Source organism: Triticum aestivum, chromosome 1D (assembly GCF_018294505.1).
Source record: "Triticum aestivum cultivar Chinese Spring chromosome 1D, IWGSC CS RefSeq v2.1, whole genome shotgun sequence".
NCBI classification, from domain to species: Eukaryota; Viridiplantae; Streptophyta; class Magnoliopsida; order Poales; family Poaceae; genus Triticum; species Triticum aestivum.
Genome location: NC_057796.1, coordinates 52793655 through 52815898, shown reverse-complemented (window position 1 = coordinate 52815898; position 22244 = coordinate 52793655). Strand labels below are relative to the sequence as shown.

At 45.8% G+C, this 22244-nt stretch overlaps 3 protein-coding genes and 1 long non-coding RNA gene across 6 annotated transcripts; 1 reads left to right on the top strand and 3 right to left on the bottom strand.

The window, feature by feature from the left end:
- Positions 1-821: 821 nt before the first annotated feature.
- On the bottom strand, positions 822-5075 carry LOC123180234 (protein SEEDLING PLASTID DEVELOPMENT 1). Its single transcript, XM_044592217.1, has 9 exons — positions 4499-5075; positions 4054-4268; positions 3733-3883; positions 3423-3614; positions 2743-2905; positions 2314-2615; positions 1762-1938; positions 1510-1674; positions 822-1372 (listed from the first exon to the last, which is right to left on the bottom strand). Exons 1-9 carry the CDS (start codon positions 4934-4936, stop codon positions 1070-1072), a joined length of 2106 nt encoding a protein of 701 aa, XP_044448152.1. The 5' UTR covers positions 4937-5075; the 3' UTR covers positions 822-1069.
- Positions 5076-6931: 1856 nt separating this feature from the next.
- LOC123180233 (uncharacterized) lies at positions 6932-10106 on the bottom strand. The gene is made up of 3 exons (XR_006490788.1): positions 8335-10106; positions 8096-8238; positions 6932-8021 (listed from the first exon to the last, which is right to left on the bottom strand). It is a non-coding gene; the product is annotated as an uncharacterized lncRNA (long non-coding RNA).
- Positions 10107-12125: 2019 nt separating this feature from the next.
- On the top strand, positions 12126-19605 carry LOC123180232 (isovaleryl-CoA dehydrogenase, mitochondrial). Of its 3 annotated transcripts, XR_006490787.1 has the most exons (17): positions 12126-12421; positions 12547-12630; positions 12744-12801; positions 13743-13867; positions 13961-14005; positions 14115-14163; positions 14237-14346; positions 14696-14772; positions 14973-15023; positions 15097-15161; positions 15390-15544; positions 15655-15695; positions 15766-15820; positions 15994-16050; positions 16361-16556; positions 17694-18685; positions 18857-19605. XR_006490787.1 is itself a non-coding variant. In XM_044592216.1 (16 exons), the coding sequence occupies exons 1-15, from the start codon at positions 12314-12316 to the stop codon at positions 16505-16507; spliced, it is 1227 nt and encodes a 408-aa protein (XP_044448151.1). In that variant the 5' UTR covers positions 12126-12313; the 3' UTR covers positions 16508-16556; positions 18857-19605. The 3 variants fall into 3 exon arrangements, 2 of the variants coding, with proteins under 2 accessions (XP_044448151.1, XP_044448150.1); XM_044592216.1 differs by lacking the exon at positions 17694-18685; XM_044592215.1 differs by lacking the exons at positions 17694-18685; positions 18857-19605 and having other exon boundaries at positions 12127-12421; positions 16361-16680.
- Positions 16701-19074, bottom strand: LOC123180231 (probable serine/threonine-protein kinase PBL25). The gene is made up of 5 exons (XM_044592214.1): positions 18921-19074; positions 18482-18678; positions 18190-18379; positions 17497-17888; positions 16701-17368 (listed from the first exon to the last, which is right to left on the bottom strand). Exons 1-5 carry the CDS (start codon positions 19072-19074, stop codon positions 16955-16957), a joined length of 1347 nt encoding a protein of 448 aa, XP_044448149.1. The 3' UTR covers positions 16701-16954.
- Positions 19606-22244: the final 2639 nt, after the last annotated feature.

Sequence of the window (22244 nt, the reverse complement as noted above, 5' to 3'; positions counted from 1 at the left end):
GTACCGCGGCGAGCCCGTCGCTGCCGAGCAGACGCCGGCAGGCCTCAAGATGGCGAACTGGGACAGGGTCTACTTGGTTCCCCGGCGTCGGGGCGAGGTCAAGGAGGACAAGTCCGTCGACTACATTACGGTCAGGGTGCGGGACGACAAAGAGCGCATGATCTACTGCACGGTGCGGAGGAGCGAGCAGCTCAAGCCCCTCATGGACCTGTATCACGCCACCGTGCTGGGCGACGGGGCGTCCATGCTCGGAGGGGCGTTACTATTCGATGGCCAGCGGCTGCACGGGAGACATACACCGGCACAACTCGATATGGAGGTTGGCGACGTGGTGGATTATCTCCCTGAACAGATATAGAGATTGTCCAACCCTCACCATCAGTGCTCCGCGTTACACATTAGGCGCATTTCTGATGTTTTTTGTGCCCTGGCTTTAATGTGATACCAAGTTGTTACTCTAACCCCAAGTGTGGGGTTTTTGGGTAAATAACTCTCACCATGTTGAAATGCGGAGAACTTGGTGCCAATGGATTTGTAATGAGAACAACTCCCCATTTGCCATTTATTGTCGTTCCACTGTTGTATTGATTTTACTAAACAGCGTTAATGAGAATTTCAACTGCAAAAACGTCTTACATTAGTGTACAGAGGTAGTATGCTGGAACTAATTAATTAGTCTCTATGTGACCAGAGAGCTCCATTGAAACCAATCGATATATAGTTTCCTTTTTAACCGCAAAACATGTGTTTGCTATAACTTTATATGTACTATATATTGAAACTTCATAAACTGTTTTTTACATCATCATCCTCAATGTAGGTTGCAGTCAACAGACCAAATCCAGCTGAGCTATATACAACTACAGATTACAGGATGTGAGGAGCTTTATTTTAGTAAAAGAATGGAAGGCAATTACAATTAGCTTTGCTCTTTCGATTCTTGGACATTAAAACACTATTTACACCACTGTGCACAGCGCTGTACAACAACAACAACAAGACAGAGAAGAAGGGAGAAGAATGGTGTTTTACATTTCGGCAACGGTGATCAGAGTGTCAAACTAAGGTGTCACTTCGGCAGAAATGGCAGCCGGGAGAAGCTGAAGCCTCCACCATTCTCGCTGACAATCAGATCCGAGCCGTTCTTCTTGGTGGACGTCGGCCCCTGAGCGCCCTGACCCGAGCTCTTCTTTGCTATTTTCACTGGAAGAATCTGCAGCCTCGAATTGGGGTCGGTTCCGAAGGTCTCGGCGAGGAGCTGGTAGCTCTCTACAAGCTCCAGCTGACGAGCAACAATCTCTGAACACCTTGGGAGGAGTTCGACGGGCTCCCCGCCTGGGATTACAATGTACTCAATTGCCAGCCGGGCCTCCTGAATGGTTGCAGAGTACAATATAGCTGTTATGCAACTACCATGATTTATCTGACAGTAAGTAGAGCAAGTAAACATAGCACTATGAACTGAACTACTAGCAGTTTAAAGTTTCAGAATGGACGTAAAGAGATTACCTCCAATGCATCAATTTCCTCCAATGATGGCTTCCGTTTTGGAGCATCATCTTCAATCTCTATCTCTCCTTCCAAAACTTTAGGTTGCTTGCGCGACGGTGCATCAAGTTTATCTCTTCCAACAATCATTTTGACAGCCTTTACTATCTGAGCCATCGTATTTGTCTGCAATTTACAAGACGGAACTCTGTTAGTACAGATGTAATACTTTTTTGTACTTGACATGACAAAATAAATTTATCATGAGATGACCTTAACAACAAATATAGGAAGCTTGTGGTACTTGGCAACATTACGGATCCACGGATTCTGCTTCATTTCAGAACTTGACGCAAGAATCACATTGGCTGCTTCAATGTCATCTGTTATGTCCAATTCATCCTCAAAACCCATCACTGTTGCTACTTGCAAGATATCAGCTTCTGAAACCTGAAAGCACAAAAAATAACTACCATGAGCTTCATGGTTTTACTGTTAAATACAATACTATAATATTGCATAGCACAAAATTCAGTCTTCGACATCAGTGTAGGAAAATACAGGGAGATGGGCCACTAAGACTTGATGGTTGGGACAGCTGAGGTGCTACAAGGAAAGCAACTCTTTGAGATACTAGTTACATTCTTTTGTGAGTCCTATAATTTGCAGAAAATGAAGTATATGACTCAAAAAAGAACGTAGGCAGTATCCAAGGCCATGCAAGAAATGTCCATCCAGGTACTAACCCACACAGCATCGATGTATATAATATTACAATTGCACAAAATTATAATCTAGAAAAACATAATTAGTATCTCCACTTACCTGGTAAGTGTAAACACGTACTGGAGGCCTTCCAGACACATATTGTTTGCCTTTTGTTTTCTTTGTACAACCAAAATCTCCATTGACATTATCGTCTGATGGGATGTTCTTGCTTTTTGCTTGCCTGGAGGAACCAAAATCATCGATGAATTTATCTTCTGATGTAACCGCCCTGGTGACCAGATCTTGATGATACGCAGGTAAGCGCTCTGTTTCAGACACTCTCTCAGATATCACCAAAGATCCTCCTGACTCGGTGATCTTGCTATCCATCATGCGAGCTTCAAACTTGGGAGGCTTCCCTGTACCAAAGAGATGGAGACTTAATTCAGAAACCAGAAGATCTCTATAGATCCTCCTAATGAGTAATGACTATGTGCTATGCTCGGAGTTGACTGTGAACATCGTTACTGTGAATTAGACAGTTACCTGCAAGAATAGCATCAACTGTAGATTCTAACTTGTGATGCACTCGACATTCAGTCTTCGACACCATCTCAACAGCACATGAAAATGTTGGGGGCCCTTTTCTCTCAAGAATTGTTTTCTGAACTTTCCGCTTCTTTGCCTCTTCATCGCCAAGAGTCACACTCTGTATAACAAACTTACATTGTTATTTCACTAATAAGTAATTTTTTTCTTGATGCAGACTCAAATGTGTGTCATTCTAATAAACTATTCTAGTCACGTTTAGTATTGAAATATGATTAAAATAATCTACAGGTCCAAATTTTACTAAAAACTCAATATTGGCAAATTTGACAAAGTTGTCATCATGCTACTATCCTTTGGTTAGCTGAAAAGAAATATTACTATCCTTTCGTATCTAAAATACACCAAAGAGTCAAGAAACCTCGCAAGGTATTTTAGGAAGACAATGAGATACACTGATTTGTTCACCCAACAGAATAACTTAACAACGCTCAATCCGCCCCAGAAGGATCGAACCCAGGTCGGCACAGGGACACCACTGTGCTTGGATAGCCTAGTTGTCATGTCCTTTGGAATCTAAAAACCACATTAGGATAACTATGACAGGAAGATGCTAAGCTTCAAGAACATAAGAGAAACTGTTGGAGGACAGCTGGCAGAAAAGAAAATAAGTTCACCTCAATCCCACCAACAAGCATTTGCAGGCAAGGGTTTTTAATTATGCTGTCAATTGTCACCCCATGAGCAGTTCCAACAAGTTGAACGCCTCTTTGAGCAATGGTGCTGGCTGCCATTGCTTCAAGTTCTGTACCAATCTCATCGATCACAATAACTTCCGGCATGTGATTTTCAACAGCCTCAATCATCACCTACATAGACAATGTTTCATGTGTATCATCGAGCATGCACTAGTAAAGCATCAAAGAAGACACTCTTAAAGACTCCATGACTGTATATGAACCATAGGAAAGAATATTGAGAACCTACGTTATGCTGCATCGTAACTTTAGGAACTTGCATTCTCCTAGAGCGCCCAATGCCAGAATGAGGTACATCCCCATCACCTCCTATTTCATTAGATGTGTCCACTATGATCACACGTTTCTTACCCTCATCTGCCAAGATCCTAGCTATTTCCCTGTATTATTGAAAGCATTTTGAATTGTTAGGATCAGATTGCAAAACCCAGCGATTTATCTTTGGTCTTCTCAGCCATGTTACTGAATTAATATATACATGTAACATGCATTAGCGTAAGATGATGACTGACACCACTGATCAAAGAACTGGAGTGTAGGTGATGTGTACCTGATCAGAGTGGTCTTCCCTACTCCAGGAGGTCCAATCACCAATATGGAGCCGCCCCCCACCACCAGATCACGGATCATCTCCGCGCTGCCAGATATAGCTCGCCCGACACGGCAAGTGAGACCGATTATGTTAGCCTTGCGGTTTCGGATGGCGCTGATCCTGTGCAACGAGTGGTTGATCCCGGATCGGTTGTCCTCGGAGAAATTGCCTACCTGCAAAGAGAGAAACCGATCTTCCAAAATGAGCAAAACAAGCACCTCCACAGAAGCAACTTTCATACTACAGTAGTATTGCTGATCTTCCAAATGAGCAAAGCAAGCATCACCACAGAAGCAACTTTCATACTACAGCAGTATTGTTACTGCAACTGCAACAGAGCCAAGCCAATTTTGGGATCGCAGGCATCGTGGTGGTAAGCAGAGAAAGGCTGACGTGACGGCACCTTGGAGACGGCCTGGCGGAGGTCGTCGGCGGTGACGGGCTGGTCTGAGATGACCCAGTCCCCGGAGGGGAACCGCGCGAGCGGGCGGCGGCCAAGGTCCATGACGACCTCCACCAGCTCCCAGACCTCCGGGTGCAGCGCCAGCTCCCGCCGCATCCTGGCCGGCACCACCTCGAGGAACGCCTCCAGCTCGCCCTTCGCCCCCGCCCGGGCCCCAGGCGCCGGGGCGGCGACCGGGGACGCGGGCGGCGCGGCGGGGCCCGAGGGCGCCGCGCCGCGCCACGGCACGCACCGGTCGCCGGACGGCCGGCGCACGGGCGGCTGCTGCGGGACCGCCCTCCGAGGGCCTCCTCGCCGCGCCGCGCGCGCGCACCCGGCCGAGGATGCGCGGCAGGCCGGGCGGAGCCGGATCGGGGTGGGGTTGAGCGCCTTGAGCATCTTGCCGGTGGCGGTGGCGGTGGCGGTCACCGGGGGATGGCGGGAGGAAGGGTGGAATGGCGCGCGCGTATATGTAGAAAATGGTGGGATGTTTGGTCGAACAGGTGGCGGGCGGGGAGCTTGGTGGGGGGTGGAGGAGGTGGGGGAGGAGGGAAGGGAATCGGAGGCGGAGGAAGGAAGATTCCGGGGAATACTGCGACTGGAGGTGGAGTGGTCAGGCAGAGGCAGGCGTGGAGCTGGAAGAGTGTTGGAAAGGCGGGGCCGCTTCTTGGCCGTTAACCTTCTTCCCGCCCCGCGAGATGGACCTGGCCTATGGACCGCTGTAGATGTAGTCGGTCGTGCAGCAGATGCTACTTTGCAAACACCGGATATCCAACACATTATTGAGTATCACACACACACACACACATCTTTTTTATCACGAAAAGGCCTAAGGCTAGTATATTATTTATCTGTTTATTTATTTATTAGGTTGAGTTGTAAAGTCATATATTAAGTATCACAAGTCTTTACACACACATCTTTTCGATTGGGTTTTCATATATTTTCCCTAGTTGTAATTAAACTTTGTAAGATTTTCGTAGTCAATTTTCCATTCTTTTTATGAGAATTTGATCTTTTGGGGTTTGTCAAAGATTTTTCTTTTCATGATAACTTGATCTTTGGGGTTTCTCAAAGATTTTCTTTTTCATGAGAACCTGATCTTTCGGGGTTTCTCAAAGATTTTCTTTTTCATGAGAACCTGATCTTTCGGGATTTCTTGAAGTTCTTTTTTTTTCAAGCCAGAAGGTAGGTAATTTATCCCCTTTCTGTTGTTTCTGTTATCTGTTGTGTACTTGGCACTCCATCATCTTGGACCTTCTTCGTCAACCCGTACGTGACCAACATTGATCTTGCGCCTCCTCACACAACCTTTCAGGTATCATCCACTATTGTGCGAGCCTTTCACTGGAGTCTATCCCATGATAAGGCTCGTTATGGTCATATCAAAGATCATTTTTACTTTCGAGCAATGTTGAAATTCACAATTCTTAACTACTCTAGCTTCTCTCACCCTCTTCAAGGTTCTCCGGGAAATAAAAACTAATCATGAGTGTGCTATGAGCGCTTCGCTATAATTTGCTACTTTCTCTTTGTAATCATGTGCAAATGTACCACTTATATAGTTGCATTCAAATTATTGGCTTTAATGCTTGGAGGGACCATCTTCTCCTTCTCAATTTATATACTCCCTCCGTCCTAAATTACTTTTGCGGAAAGGGATGTGTTTAGAACTAAAATACGTCTACATACATCCATTCCTCTGACAAATATTTTAGGATGAAGGGAGTACATTTTAGTGAAGAACTCGAAAATGGCAAATAGAGGCCAAGCTCCATGGAGGCCTTAATTTGAAAAGTTCAAAATTCAAACCTTTCAGCTAAAAATAATTCTGGAGAACCATAGACATATGTATATGTGTGTAAATTTTCAGGTCGAACTACGTTAAAATGAGAGCTGCACAAAAAAGACAAAATATGTGGCTTTTTAGCATATGTATTGTTTATCCACAAAGTCCATGATTTTTTTACAGCTCACAATTTAAGGTATTTCATCTTGAAATCTTACACACATACATATTACATCCTTGTATATATGTGTTTTTTTCTTAATTTTTAAACAAGTTTGAATTTTGAATTTTTTAAAATTAAGGCCTCCATGGAGCTTAAGTAATAATGCCATTATTACCCTAAAAATAGAACATTGCCATAACAACCATGATCTATTACCCCGCAAAAAAAACCTGCAAAAAAAAAAACCATGATCTATTATCTTTTAGATTCTTCGCACGTGTTTCAAAAGTTACTTAATGTTTCAGTTTTGCTTCACATAAAGTTTAAGTTTTCCATGCTCCTCCCATGCAAAAGGAAATGGAAATGTATCTGTCCCTCATGCAAAGTCACTGTTAGGAAAGGGAAAGGAAGTTATTCTCATTTTGGAACGGAGGGAGTAATTTTCTATGGCCCAAGGCGCAGCGAGTCGGTTCGACTCGTAGAAAACCGAGCACATTATTCTCGCGAGATCCGTATTCTCAACACTGCTACTAATATCATAGGTTCAAAAAGAAAAGAGAATAAAATTGCTACAAGCATGGTCCATGGGCCAAGTCCACGGGAGAAAGAGGTGCAGCACAGAGTAAAGATGCCTGGCAATCGAGTTCTGTGGAGGAGAACGAAGAGGGTAGCTTTTGGGGATTGCTCTCTCTGCGGCCCTGCCCACCTATCCCTTTCGCCTCCGGCTTCTTCCTCTTCTCCCCCTCTGCTTCCCGTTTGGTCCGGTTCAAGGTTCCATTTTTCAAGCATACTATTCCGACGCGCTGCCTGTCTCTCTTTCCAAGTGGGCAGTTGAGGCTCCCCGCAGCCACGAGCTCCCGGGAGGCAGACGCCGCACAGCCATCGTGCCTTCATACTGGTTTGGGCAAGCCAAAGGTTTGTAGCAGAAACCATAGGATTTATTACATAAGAAACAGCGATAAACTAGTGATAAGATAATAGGAGTTTTGTTCAATATATGACCACATGAAACATATCGAAGTTGCATAACGACAACCATATGCATTTTTCAGTCATGCATTCATATCAGAAACAGTATAGTGGAATAATGCTAATATTAAGAAAATGTGGCAATAAACACAGGCCAGAAACTACATGTATGGGTCATGCCATTCAAAGAAGTGCCCGAAAATATTAAGAGGAACTGCTAAAGTGCTACACCTGGATCTGAAGCAAAATTGGACAAACCAAGGTTTGTAGTATAAAGCGTATGAATTACATAAGAAACAGTGATATATGTACTAGATTATTGATGGAATGATGGGAGTTTTCGTAAATATATGGCCACATGAAACATATCAAATTTGCATAACGATAACCATATTTTTTTTCAGCCATACATTCACAACACAAACAGTATAGAAGAATAATGCTAATATTGAGAAATGTGGTAATAAACACATGCCACAAGCTCATATCATTCAAAAAAGTTCCAACAGCATTTTAAAGAGGAACTGTCGAAGTGCTACACCTGGTTCTGAGGGGCACAAAGTCTGCAAACAATAACAAAAATCAGATAACTCTTGCACAGAGCTAACTGAGCTCACATAATGCCATATTCAGTTACCTGGAATAGCATGCCCAGCACTGAAGAAGCAAATAGGCAAACTGCATTTTTGTAAATACAAGTGATAATGTGTCTAGGAAAGTCATCTTCTCTCTTGCTTCATGCATCTTTTCTTTATTAGGCCGTAGGTACTGTTTAAATTCCTACCAAATGCCAACACAGAAACAAATATTTATCAAGCATTTGTCTCGACAATACTTATTGTCAAGTTGAAATGCTGAATGTAACAGAAAAAAAACCTAAGATAGAATATGGTGCTATTAAACTGAGCAGCCGGCTGACACTGCGAAACATCGTCGCTGATTAAATATGGTGCTATTAAACTGAAAGGCAGCCGGCTGACACTGCAAAACATCGTCGCTGATTTGACCTCATGGTCGCATAGGTTGAAATAAAGCGATCTAATGGAGCACGCCGGTCTGTGGCGTGATTTCATCTCCTCACGCTATGCCTGATCCCCTGTGTGCCTTTGTAACAAAGTAAAAAAAATTGAAATATATTTAGGTGGAAGCCTTTCCAGAGAAAAAAAAAGTAATCCTGCATGTAAGTTGATTATAAAAAAACAACACCAACCAACAAGTTAAATACTGTACCAGGCCAGCAAACTTCTGTTTGTATCCCCTTCTTCTCTTTGTGTTCTCTCAAAGCAAAAAATTCCTTAACACTCTACTGTCCATATCTTTTCAAAGAAGCAACATTACCGCACACGGCCACTGCTAAACTGAAAATAAAGCTCAGGATTGGGTCTGCAGTTCAGGGTTTCATCAAATACACAAATGCTCCAAAACAAAAGATCTTTTGATCCTCTCTAGAAAAGCTAAGCAGTGAGGATCAGAGCCTGCTACTTCATTTTCTTCCACTTGATCAATATAACTTCCCAATGTGAATGCACCTCGCCACTTAGCCAGCATAGGAACTTCCAGTTAAAGAATTAAACGATTAGACATAAAGGGTGATCTCCTACAAGCAAGGTGTGCACAGCAAGTCGGGAGCAGGGTCGTCATCGAACACAGTGTGTGCGCCTTGTCGACGAACCAAGGAACATTTCAAATAATATCTTTCAACCATTGGCCCAAAATGAACCTGATATACATGAGAGCACAAGAAAATTCTCCATGTGATGTACACCTTCAGATGCAAAAATCAGTGGCCTATAAGATATGGTGGATGGTCTATATATTAACCTTACCTTCATTGACACCACGGCGAAGAGGATGCTGCTGGAAGCTCAGGTGGGAGGGGGCGCTCAATTTGTGTTTCAACTTTTTAGCGCAGGCAATCAGCAACAGTGCTGCATCAGTCAGCATTTACGGCGAAGAAAGAGTGAAAGACACCAACACTTTGAAATAAACATGTGAGACAATCTGTCGAACACCATGTGGGCAGTGCGGTAACAGCAGTGACGACGACCCAGTAGAGGGGGCAGCATGGCTGAAGGTCTGGGGCCGGACAGGGAGCACGGCCTCACCCCAAGAAGACTCACCGTCATTGACCTGCACCGCCGAGCAGCAGCGCCTGCTGAGACGAGCACCGTCGTCGAGCACGCCGGCCTGGACCGTGCCGCTAATGTGGGCGACGTCGATAGGGGTGTCGTTACCGGACCTTCCTTGGAAACAGTCACCGGCTTGTCCGGCGCCATTGCTGCAGGCGAGCTACTTGGAGCAGCCGGTGCCGCGCGCGAAGCCGTCATCGACCAGGCCAGGCGCGCACGCGCACCGCACGCCGTCGCGCACTATCGTGCCGCTGCCCCTTGGCAACCGAAGCCAGCGCGCACCGCTAGGGCACTGTCCCTCGGCACCCAGAGCTAGCAAACACGGCGAGCCCATCCTGGATTGTGCCCATGGCGGCCATCGCCGGCCACTCCTATGCCATGACTCTGATCAGCTGATGACACGTGGCCACCGCGAGGTCACACGGAGCGCCGCGCTGACGTCTATGACTTTGCTCCAGTTGACGGGCCTCGTTTATCATGGATGCTCTGCTCTCTGCAAAAGTTGTAGTGGTGCAAACGTTGTAGTGGTATCCTTACAATTACTTCCTCTAGTGCATCTCCAACAATTGCCTTATAAGAGCATCTACGGCTTCGCGGACGCGCTCGGTCAGTGTCCGGACGCATCCTCGTTTGCGCGCGTCCAAGCTCACGTCTCTTAAATTGGCCCTTTTATAGTGGGACATTTTGATAAACAGTTTATGTGCGACACAACAACGCATGCCGCCACGAAATATTGACATGCAGCCAACATTCACCACCGCCCCGCGTCTCGCATCGGTTCACGGACCAGTTCGTTTGTCCATTTTTCTGCAAACTTAAAGGAAACAAGCGGGCTTTGTGTGAGTTCGGACCTCCGTCACATAGGACTCTGACACTCTCGGCTCACCCAAAGCCATACCCTAGACCCCCTGCATCTGCATCCCTTTTCTCTTTCTTTGCATCCGCTTACTCCCTCGCCGCCGCCGCCGTTGTACCACCCTAATCGCCCGTGAAGCCCTTCCGGTACATCCGCGACCTTCGCCGCTCCAGCCTGTCGCCGTGACGCTTTTGCCTACGTTGTCATTCTACACCTCTCGTCTGTCCGCCGCGTAGGTACCATCCACCCCCGTGGATGCCTTCCGTCGGGGTCACCATGCCCGACAAATGTTTGGTGAAATGTTCGTGCTAATTTTTTTGTCCTTCTTTAAAGCAATGATTCGTACATGGAGTAGATGTATGCCCACTATTTTGAGTCATCCGACGACTCATCCTACTAGGAGGATTATGCGAATGAAACAACTATGATCCAGGCGGTCCTTGCATACTGTGCGGAAGAGCATGTTCTCAATTTCTTGGCATCAATTAAGGGTAATCAAGCGCTAGTGCTGAATCGGAATAGGACACGGGGGCATTTGACGTTGATGCGACTACTTTTCCCCTGATGCCCTACGGGCACTTTCGGATGCAAAAAATGTCTTTGATTGCCTTACAATGGCATCCGGTCCTATGATGATAACTTCATCTTGAAGAAGGATGTCGTGGGAAGAACTGGATTTCCTGGTTACCATAAGCGCACGACTGCATTGTGGATGATTGCATATGTCACGATCTTCGTTGTTTCAATGTGGTATTGTTCCATCATGATCAACAGTGGCTAGGGCTCAACCCAATTTCCGTTCTACATTGACATAACTTTTGTGCAGAAAAATCACTTTAATCACAAAATTACCATTTGAGCTATGAAATGAAACTATTATTAAAGCGGTAGAGTTCATTAGAGCTACTCCCCCATTACCATACCGAAAGCAACATGGTTGTGTCTTTCTTCCTCCACACACAAGGCGATTAGGGCAAAGTCTTCCTCCCCTCAATCTTCGCCAACAAGTCTATGGATCCAAACGACATTTAATAAAGATACTTTCGGATTGGTTATTTCCTCAAGTCACGAGAAGTGATTTGCCTTGCCTTGAAGATAACCACGACAGCAAATCACATGACATTGCAACGCGGGCACAACCTTATGTACTCTCACTGCTCCCTCCGCTCCGAAAGACATTGTGTAGAGGCGACATTGTATCTAGGTTGCGTCAATTTTTACATTTTATAGATGTTGCGTCAATCAATTCAGAACCGAATGGAATACGTAATTTGATACGTACATAGTTAGCACACGGCAACATGGATTAGAGATGAGCTGCCGAGGGGACAACTCGTGCTCCACCCATCTATCCTCTTTTATTTTTGACGGGCCACCCATCTATCCTCTTCTTTTCCCCGTACCGTCGATAAGCTAATCCAAGGGAGATCAGATCAGAAGAATTCGCAAAAAGAGAAGATCAGATCAGAAGGAGTCGCCGAAAATTTGGACACTCCTAGCTAGCCAGCTCGACGATGACAAAGAGGATAAGGCGCGGATCACATCCCACGTGCCGCTTCCATTTAATTTTCCGCTTTCCTGCTCAAATAATAATACTGCACCGCACCCGACACCATCACACAGGTGCACCGAACGACGATCGTCGTGGCCTGTGTTGGGCTCGCAAATCCAAACACGCCACTCCTCCTCGTCCCCGTAGAAAAGGACACGCGTAGCCGTCCACGGCTCCGCATAGGCAGAGGAAGCAGCCGCAGCACTCGAGCAAGCGTAGTAGTACTACTCTCAGACTCAGTACTCTGCTCCAGTCATCTATCGTCTCCCTTCCCGGCGGTGCCCCCTCCCGGCGAGCGAGCGAACGGTCGCCGCCGCGATGCAGCGCCGGCTCCCGGCACTCCTCCGCCGCGCGGCGGGCGCGGGGCCCGCGCGCCGGTGGCTCTCCGCCGCCTCCTCCCTCCTCTTCGACGACACCCAGGAGCAGGTAATTAATCGAGAAGCTAGTCAGGCCCGCCCCGCGCCGCGACCCTCGAATCCGCCGTTCCGCCGCCGTGGAGAGGGGCTGACTGACCCGCGATTCGCGTTCCCGCTGTTGTTTTTCTCTCGCAGTTCAAGGAGAGCGTGCACCGGTTCGCGCAGGAGCACATCGCGCCGCACGCCGCCGCCATCGACGCCTCCAACTACTTCCCCAAGGTAGGGAAGTCTAGGGTGTGCGATTCCTCGTACCGTACCGTTGATTGATTCTCCGTTCGAGTTCCGGTCTCTGTTAGTAATTAATTTGGTTTGTGCTTGGGGCGGGCGCGCAGGAGGTGAATCTGTGGAAGCTCATGGGGGACTTCAACCTGCACGGCCTCACCTCGCCAGGTAAAATTCCTCTATATTATAAGATGTTTTGCATATTTCAATATGGACTACATACGGACTGAAATGAGTGAGCAAACGCATTAAATACGTCTGATTCAGAAAAAAGTTAAAATATCTTATAGTAGTGAACAGAGGGCCTCGGTTCACAAATATAAGATGTTCTACTCCCTCCGACCCATGGGAGTAACTTTTTTTCTGAATCGGATGTATATGGAAACGTTTTAGTGTGTCTGTTCACTCATTTCAGTCCGTATGTAATCCATATTGAAATATCCAAAACATCTTATATTGTGAACAGAGGGAGTAAGTATATTAGGTAATGTATTAACCCTGGGCCATGTCTGAATAATGAATCTTATCCTCAATGCGTTAGACTACTCACAATGGGAGTAACATAGGTAGTAACATCACACATATCTAGATAAAATAGATGATGTGGCAAGTAATAAATGAAGAAAGAGTGAAAAGTGGTAACATAGCTAGTTACTAGTAGTAGTAGTAACATCACACATATCAAGGCAAGATGTGTCTATAGCCTAATAAATGAAGTGCTTCATGTTACCACACATATGTTACTCCCCACTATAGAGGTAGTAACATAGACTAGTAACATGTTGATGTTACTACTCTATGTTACTACCCATTGTGGCTAGTCTTAGTACTTTGCTGGTGCTGCAATTGCGAGGAACTAGTCAAATACTACTAGGAGTACTTAGTGCTTGCACAATGTTTAAGACCTCAGTAAAGTGAAAGTGCTAGGTGGGACCTCAGGGGAGGTTAAGGGAATAGATTAATTAAGACGGATGGCAGATGGTCATCTTAGTTAAAGCCTCAGTGGAGTGCATTAACATAACTGCCTTTTACAACACTGTCTGGCTCTGTATTGTCTAATGTTAGTTGAGGGAATAGATTAAGTAACACGGGGTTGTCATGTTCCATAGAGGAGTACGGAGGGCTCGGGCTCGGTTACATGTACCACTGCATCGCCATGGAGGAGATCAGCAGGGCGTCCGGGTCAGTCGGCCTTTCCTACGGTGCACACTCAAATCTGTGCATCAACCAGCTGGTACTACTTGTTTATAGTATGGTATTAGTCATTACATTGATTAAATTAACCCCCGAATAACATAACTGTAATGTTTGCGGTATTTGTATGTAGGTCCGTCACGGCAGCCCCGCCCAAAAGGAAAAGTATTTGCCGAAGGTTCATTCCCATATAATCAACATTGTTTCAGTCAGACTCAGCCACCCAGGAGTGGTATATTTGCAATGATAATGGATTGTGACAATGTGGTTTTCCTTTTGCTCTAAAGCTAATCAGCGGGGAGCATATTGGGGCATTGGCAATGAGTGAACCAAACTGTAAGTATTATTTGAATATCGTACTGTTTAGTTCCACTTAAGCACAGGATTTCACATTAGTTCCTACTTTCAGCTGGCTCTGATGTTGTCAGTATGAAGTGCAAAGCTGAGAAAGTAGATGGCGGCTATGTCATTAATGGGAATAAGATGTGGTGCACAAATGGTCCGTCAGCTCAAACACTGGTAAGCTTCTGAGGCCCATGTACATTCATCCCCTGTATTATCTGCGGCCGTGCTTGGTTCACCACTTTTTATTTTTTAAGGAATGGTTCACCACTGCCATTGGCTGTGTTGGTTTTTTGTTTCTTTAGTGTTTCCATGTGTTTCCTTTAGGTTCTGTCGATTTTCCCAATGAGTGCGTGTACACTTCCAGAACAGTTTATGTTTCATATTTACACCTGTCACCGGTTGTCAGAATTTTGAGCACTGAATCTGTTGGAGCCTTGCTACAAAATAAGTTATAGTTGTTAACTTGTTATCATCCTTTGTGACCATTATAAGTCTGCTAGTTCACTCAAACTGAGATTTACAGGTTGTTTACGCGAAAACAGATATAACTGCTGGATCGAAAGGAATAACTGCATTCATAATTGAGAAGGGGATGCCAGGGTAATTAACCACTCCATTCTCTTCCCTTATGCTCTATTGCGCATGAATGCATATCTTACCAGAATTTTGTGAAATGTATGGTATTCATGGTATTTGATTGCTAGATTGAGGCTTGGGTGTATAAAAGTGTAGGATAAAACATTAATATTCTTGCTGAAACTATGAAAATGTTTACATGTCAGTATTTCTTACCATTACAGGTTCAGTACTGCCCAGAAGTTAGACAAACTTGGCATGCGAGGAAGTGACACGTAAGATGTTTCTATTTAAGCGGGGCTAGTTAATGGTGTATAGGTTCTTACTGAACAGATATCTCCTTAACAGATGTGAGCTTGTCTTTGAGAACTGCTTTGTGCCTCAAGAGAATGTTCTTGGTGAAGAAGGGAAAGGTATTATCTCCTGACTGTCTGAATTCAACTCTATACTTCTGTTGCAATTTTGAGACCTTCACTTGGTTGTTTACAGTCAGTTTCCCATGCCAATCTAAATCAGGAAAACTGTGAATAGTTCTTGGATTTTAGCATCACATCCTTTTGAAGGACTTATTGTCTATTGAAAAATGACTTCTTGAACCGAAATTCTCATCAAGAATATTCTCGATACTTTTCTTGTTGCAGGTGTTTATGTCATGATGTCTGGTCTTGATCTGGAAAGACTTGTATTAGCTGGGGGTCCTATTGGGCTCATGCAGGCATGCCTTGATGTTGTTCTTCCTTATGTTCGACAGAGGGAGCAATTCGGCCGTCCGATTGGTGAATTTCAGTTCTTACAGGTATAGCCATGCAGCCTATTGTATCATGTTCGCCTGTTTCTAGGTGCAACGTCTTGTTAGGATATTAGCGGGCATCTGGCACTAACATAACAAGTGATTTTCTAATGCAGGGGAAAATGGCAGACATGTACACCTCCTTGCAATCATCAAGGTAGGGATACCAACCCAGGCCTTGTACTGTGAAGTTTAAACAGCTTCTTACTGTTGTTTTCTTTGTCCAGATCATTTGTATACTCAGTTGCTAGGGACTGTGATAATGGCAAAGTTGACCGCAAGGTACATTTCAAAGATTCAACATGTCTCTGTTCTTTTTTAGTCACATTGTTGCATCACATGGTTGCATTCATGTGTTCTACTGTTCAAGACTAAAAAACAACCAATTCCGTGTGTATCATGCTGATGCCTGGTAAACTGACTTCATTTTCATCTAATATAATATTTGCAACCAGGATTGTGCAGGAGTGATCCTCTTTGCTGCTGAAAGGGCAACACAAGTTGCACTTGAGGTCAGAACACTCTCCTCAGTTCATTAGAATTTTTGTTGCATGTGTTGTTTTTACATGATTTCTTTGGAATGCAGTCAAATATCGTGGAATGTTGCTCTTAATTTTTTTTCCTCTTTGCTGGACATATAAGATATAACTGTTTAGATTTCTCAAATTCTGCACTTCTGTCATCCCAGATCTCTTACTTTGTTGTCCTTGGACAAAGCTCTTACCAACTTCACATTTGTACCTGTTTTTAGCTTAGTAAGTTGCAGTATTGTCAAGTTCTTTTCTGGTCCACCAATTGATTTTAAACCTTCCCCTATGGCAGGCAATCCAGTGTCTTGGAGGCAATGGATACATAAATGAGTACCCAACTGGCCGTCTCCTGAGAGATGCAAAACTGTTTGAGATTGGAGCTGGTACTAGTGAGATCAGAAGAATGATAATTGGTCGTGAGCTGTTCAAAGAGGACTGAGATTATTCTTCTGGAAGCCAGCTATGAGTGCATATTCTAACTGGAGGAGGTGAGCAGGATTAGACCATTAGTGAACTGTCCCTGATGTTCAATGTTTGATGATGTTCTATCCAATCCTTCTCATACTTTTGTACATGTCCAACATTCTTGCAAATAAAGTTCAATCTTTTACTTGTGATCTGGTTCTAGTCAGTATCTATAAGTTTGTTGCTATGATATACTGCGACTTGACACATAATCGCATTTGGCTCATAATTCACTATACAACCTTTTGGATTCAGTATGAACTACAATGCCTAGAGACTGAGCCCTGCCACCTTTATGAGACAAGAATGCCATTTACACTTTCTAGTTTCTATATGACAATTCAGCCTATGGAGGCACAAATTTGGAAAGCTACAAGTCAAGGGAGCCTAAAAGACTTTACACATGGGTTTCATGGGCTTTTTACACCCTGTTGGCTTCAATAGGATCTGTAATGCACTGGGAATCAGTTGTCTTTCCTTGAGTTTGAGCTTTCTGTTTTTGCCTCATGGCGCCCCACTCGATGGCCTCAGCAACAACTCTTTGACGATCGAATGTGCTCTTATCTTGCTGAGTTCCATTAGATAATGGGGGATCTTCAGCCTGTTTCTTTTGGGACGCGACACTAGGTTTCTCTTCACAGCCAGCGGGCACTTCTGCGAGGAATCCCAATGCAACAACAGCATCACTCATGTATGGCCGCACAGAGTCTTCCTCATGTAGGCACATTGCTGCCACAGCCACAGCCTGGCTCAAGTCTTTTTCTGGGTATTCACCTCTAAGAAGAGGGTCTACTAACTCATGGTACCTTCTCCTATCTCTGATAATGGGCATTGCCTGTTGATCGAACATGAATTTAGCTCAACTGTCTGAAAGAAATCTTGTTGCAAGCATCTTTTTGAAATAATTCCTAACTAAGCATTCTGTATGGGGAAGAAGTATATATATGAACAGAAGACGCATACCCAGTTAACCAAGATTTGATCGCTTGCTGGTTTCGTTGAATCGACAGCTTTTCTTCCTGTGATCAACTCAAGTAGGAATATCCCAAAACTGTACACATCAGTCTTGATAGTTAGCTGGCCTGTTTTTATATATTCTGGAGCACAGTACCCATATGTGCCCATCACTCGAGTTGAGACGTGCGTCTTTTCCCCAACAGGCCCAAGCTTTGCGAGCCCGAAGTCTGAGAGTTTAGGGTTGTATTCCTCATCAAGAAGGATGTTGGGGGACTTGAGATCCCGGTAGATGACCGGCGGGTTAGCCTTCTCATGGAGGTATTCGAGACCCTTAGCGGTTCCGTGGGCTATCTTCATCCTTCTATACCAACTTAGTGGTATTTGATCAGTAGTGGTATCTGCGACAACAACAGTTCAACTTATAAGTTTTTTATGCATCTAGTAATCAAATGTGCTAGCGGTGCACTTGAAAGTGATGCTATACTGTTGCCTGTAAATATTTCACATGTCCGAAAAAAAAGTGGGTATTCACATGATTTTTATGTTGAAAATGACGCATAGATGTTAATTCATGATCAATAAGAATCTAGATTTTTTTTTGCGAAAGATAAGAATCTAGATTTTCGTTGTTGTATAATTTGGATGTTAAGTTTAGCACTGAAACTTGAACGTGTTAATGAAGAAAAGACTAGCGCTTACCAAGCAGGTGGTCTGCAAGTGAACCTAGGGCCATGTACTCGTACACCAGTAGCCGTTGATCTCCGTCTGCGCAATAGCCTACCAAGCTGACCAGGTTTGGATGGTGCAAGAGGCTGAGCATCAAGACTTCAACCAGGAACTCGCGGTTGCCTTGAAGTCCATTCAGGTCTAGTTGTTTGACAGCTACAATCTGATCATGCATCAAAAATATAATTGAAGCAAAATTAGCAAATTGTTACAAGTCAGTAGACTATCTGAAGAATGTTTGTTATTGGGTTGTTCCTATATATACCTGGCCATTTTCAAGCTGTCCCTTGTAGACCCTGCCAAAGCCCCCCTCTCCCAGAAGGTAGTCGGAGCGGAAGTTCTTGGTGGCTGTCGCTAACTCACGGTATGTGAATGCTCTTGCATTTTTGGCCATGCTAGACCTTTCGGCAGGTTCACCGTTTGCTCTTACTTCGGATGATGATTGCCCATGTTTCGGACCCTCTGCAAGGTGAGTTTTCAGTATTTGTTAGCGAGAACTCCATTTTGTGCTTATTTGAAGGGTCTTAGTTTTGCTCTCAGACGAAATTCAAACAGTCTGCTGCAATAGTCTGGGGTCCATATCTAAATACCATTGTGACCCATCATGCATTATTATCAGAGAATTCAACATGCATTACAGGGACAAGCATGCCAACAAGACGGATTTGACAAATGGTACAAAACGAATCCTCCGTGGTCCTTACCAGATTCCATGGGGGGTGCTCCAGATCGCGTCGAGACGGCGGCATTTGCGACGGGGGAGGTGGCGACCTCCCCTGACCCCGTCCTCCTCGGCGACGTCTTCTTCTCAGGCCTGAAGCATGAAAAGCATTTCACGGTCCGAATTCCCCAATGCATGTGCCTCTCAACCGAACCTCCTCCTCCTTGTGCCCACCACGAGATCTCCAACCCCTCTGCTCCTTACAATCCAGAAGACTCTTTGCACATGCAATGGCACCATGGACGGGGAGTTCTCCTCCCTTGCTGCACGATCCTGGTCACAGATTGCCATCGCACTCATCTTGCAAGAAGAATGCGATCCCTGTGGAGGGGATGTGATCAGGTAGGAGGAGCATTGTCACCGTGGCTTTTGTGGAGGTCAATGTGCTCACCCAAGAATAGGATCTCTCTCGGTTTTGGGCCACAGTTGAGCTCTAAATTTAGAATGTCTGCCCTCTGAAGATCGGTGTCCTCTGGAATGCACTGGATGTAAACGCCTTACCTGATTCCCTGAATTTTCTCATTTTTTTGACCCCATGGTTGGAATCTTAGAAGGGGAAATGGCCTGCTCACTTTTTGTTGTCCCTGTTGTTGGAATAGTGGAAAGAAAAGAGGCACCCCATGTCATATGCCACTTCAATCATGTCGCTTCTAGCAGATGCTTCATCACCCCTGGTGCTTGTTGCACAAGTGTACCTTTGGAGTCAGTTGTGACGTGTTGAAATATATTGCCCGCCTCTCTTCTTCGTCAGTTCAGATTCATGGGCGAACTGGCAAGGCGCATAAACTTGCAAGCAAGCAAAACGATTCCTGTGAGGCGACCGACTAGGAATTGAATTGTGCTGGTCACTCGCAATGCACAACGTGTCTTGTGGGGCCCACAAACCGCCCCTCCGTTGCTCCCTTATCTCGGCTAAATGAGAGGCGAGTTGTGAAGCAGGGCAGCGCTTCTATAGAGGTCAGCCGGCGAGTGACGTGACATGTGGTGCAGGGCGACCTTGGTCTTTGTTTGGGCGTGGAGGCGCTGCTCCGCAGTTGTTGGCTCACCGCCACCCTTTACGTGGAGTCGCCATCTGAGAGCAGAGAGAGGGGGCGGAGTAGAAAGAGAGAAAGGGCAGGGCTTGCTCTCTTGGGTGTGCGCGCAAACAAGGCCCTGCACCCGTCGCCTCGCCGGTGCCGACACCATCTCTGCATTTGTCGCCTCCTCGGCGCAGTCACCGTCTCTAGCACAGCTCCCAACGGCGAGATCCACCACCACGGGCTCTGATCACTTAGATCCGCGACACAAAAGGCTTTTGGCTCCTTGCCAGCGTCACAACCGACGTCCAATAATAGGGGATTGGGGAATAAGCCTGGCCACTCCTTATTCCAGTCGCCGCCATCCCTTGTCCCGCATTCCATCCCCAGGCCCCCCGCGTGGCGAGGTAGACCCCAGACACGAGGGAGAACACCATGGCTACGACGAGGACCATGACAGTGAGGCGTTGATGCGAGAGGTGAGGAGAGGAGGTGTGGCTTTGGGTGGAGGGAGACATGCATCAGCAGAATCGCGGGAGGGAGGTAGAGGTGCTTCTGTTTCAATGTCCGTTTTGTTTGGTTTTTCTTCTCCACCGTTTTGTTGCATGCGAGGATAAAGAACCGTTGAACGAAGAAACCTGTGTGAGTGGAGGGGGAAGATTGGAGGAGGTGAGGCGAGACTACCAACTCTCCTTTAATACACACACACACAAAGATTTATAGTGAGAGGTTTATTGGGTGGCCGTGGAAGATGCTCTAAGGGCGTGTTTGGTTGCCTGCATATGGCCCAGCCTGGCCCGTGCGGGAAAGATTGAGCTCGTTTGGTTGCCTGCGTTTAATGTGCGGCCCGCATCGCATGGAACTTAAAGCACGTCCAGGCCAGGCCAGGCCCAGGGAAACGCCCGAGGCAGGGGAGGGCGGCGCGCTTCTTCCCTCATGCGAGCAGGAAGATGGCGCGAGCTCGCCCGCATCGTCGAAAAATCGGCGGGAGGATTTCGGCTCATCTCCCACCGAGTCCACCCCTATTTAGCCCCTTCCTCACCGCCCCCAACTCCCGCCACCATTCTCCCTCCGTTCGAGCTTTCCCGCCGACGCGCATCTGCACCGACGAGCAGGTAAGCGGCGCATCTTCATCGGCCGGCGATCCACGGCGTCGGCGCTCCTTCACCGGTCGGCGTTGATCTTCCACGACCGTCTCTCCTCGTCCTCGAGCTGCAGCCATGGCCTCTGTGGGTTCAATCCCCTTTTCTCTTTGTTCCTTCTAGCTAGATCTGAGCTGCAGCTAGGGTTTGATCTACATGCATGGTTGATTAGTGGTTTGATCTGTGAGCTGATATGGTTGATTGCTATGCTGCGGTTGCAATTTGTGGTAGGGCTAGATGTTCAAGCATGTGATAGGCTAGATTAGTAGTAGAGTTTGAAGTTGAACCTTGTGCTTGTGTTCATTCGTGCTTAGATCTGTGATTTGTAGCTATTGGTGGTTCATTTATAGCATGTTGTTTGTTGTAGATGTATGTTCCTGCTCATAAATTGTCCGGTATGCTTAGTATGATAGCGATGAAGCATGTGCTTTCTATGACAGTGATGAATCATGTACATGTATGCTCTTGCTTTCATGGGTTGTCCGGTATGTTGTGTGCTATGCTTACTGTCAATACGTGCTACGATTGTAGGACATGACCACGCAGACGCAAGATCTTAGTCAGGCCCTTGTCTTGTCCGACAACCAGTTTGCTCCATCGAGGATTCGCAGCCTATGTCCGAGATGGTACCTGATTCAGAGGTGTCTGTCTGATTTCCTCTATGTACCAGTAGTGCCCGTTGAGCCAACTTCTGTTGCCGCCGCTGCACTCAAGGTAGCAGCAGCAAAGGCAAAGAAGGATGGTAGGTGGAACAACATGAAGTGGCAATCGTTCATGTCCACGTTCGTGCTGAACAAGATGTGAGCTCATATCTAGTGAAGTTAGGACTGACAAGGGCTTCAAGGAGGTGCACTTGAACACCGTTGCACTACTAGGGAAAACCCTAGCAGTAGCGCGGGTATTTTGCCTCTCAGTAGCGCGGGAGGACGCGCTACTGATAAGGCGCTACAGTTATTCCTTAGCAGTAGCGTGTGCAACGCGCGCTGCTGCTAAGACATATAGCAGCAGCGTTTGTCCATTCCAACGCTACTGCTAATATAGCTAGTTGTAGCGTGTTTACTCTCCATCGCTACTAGTATTTTTTTTAGTGTATTTATACGCCGTTATACAAATTTTGGTACAATACCAATTATGAGGTTGTTATATCAA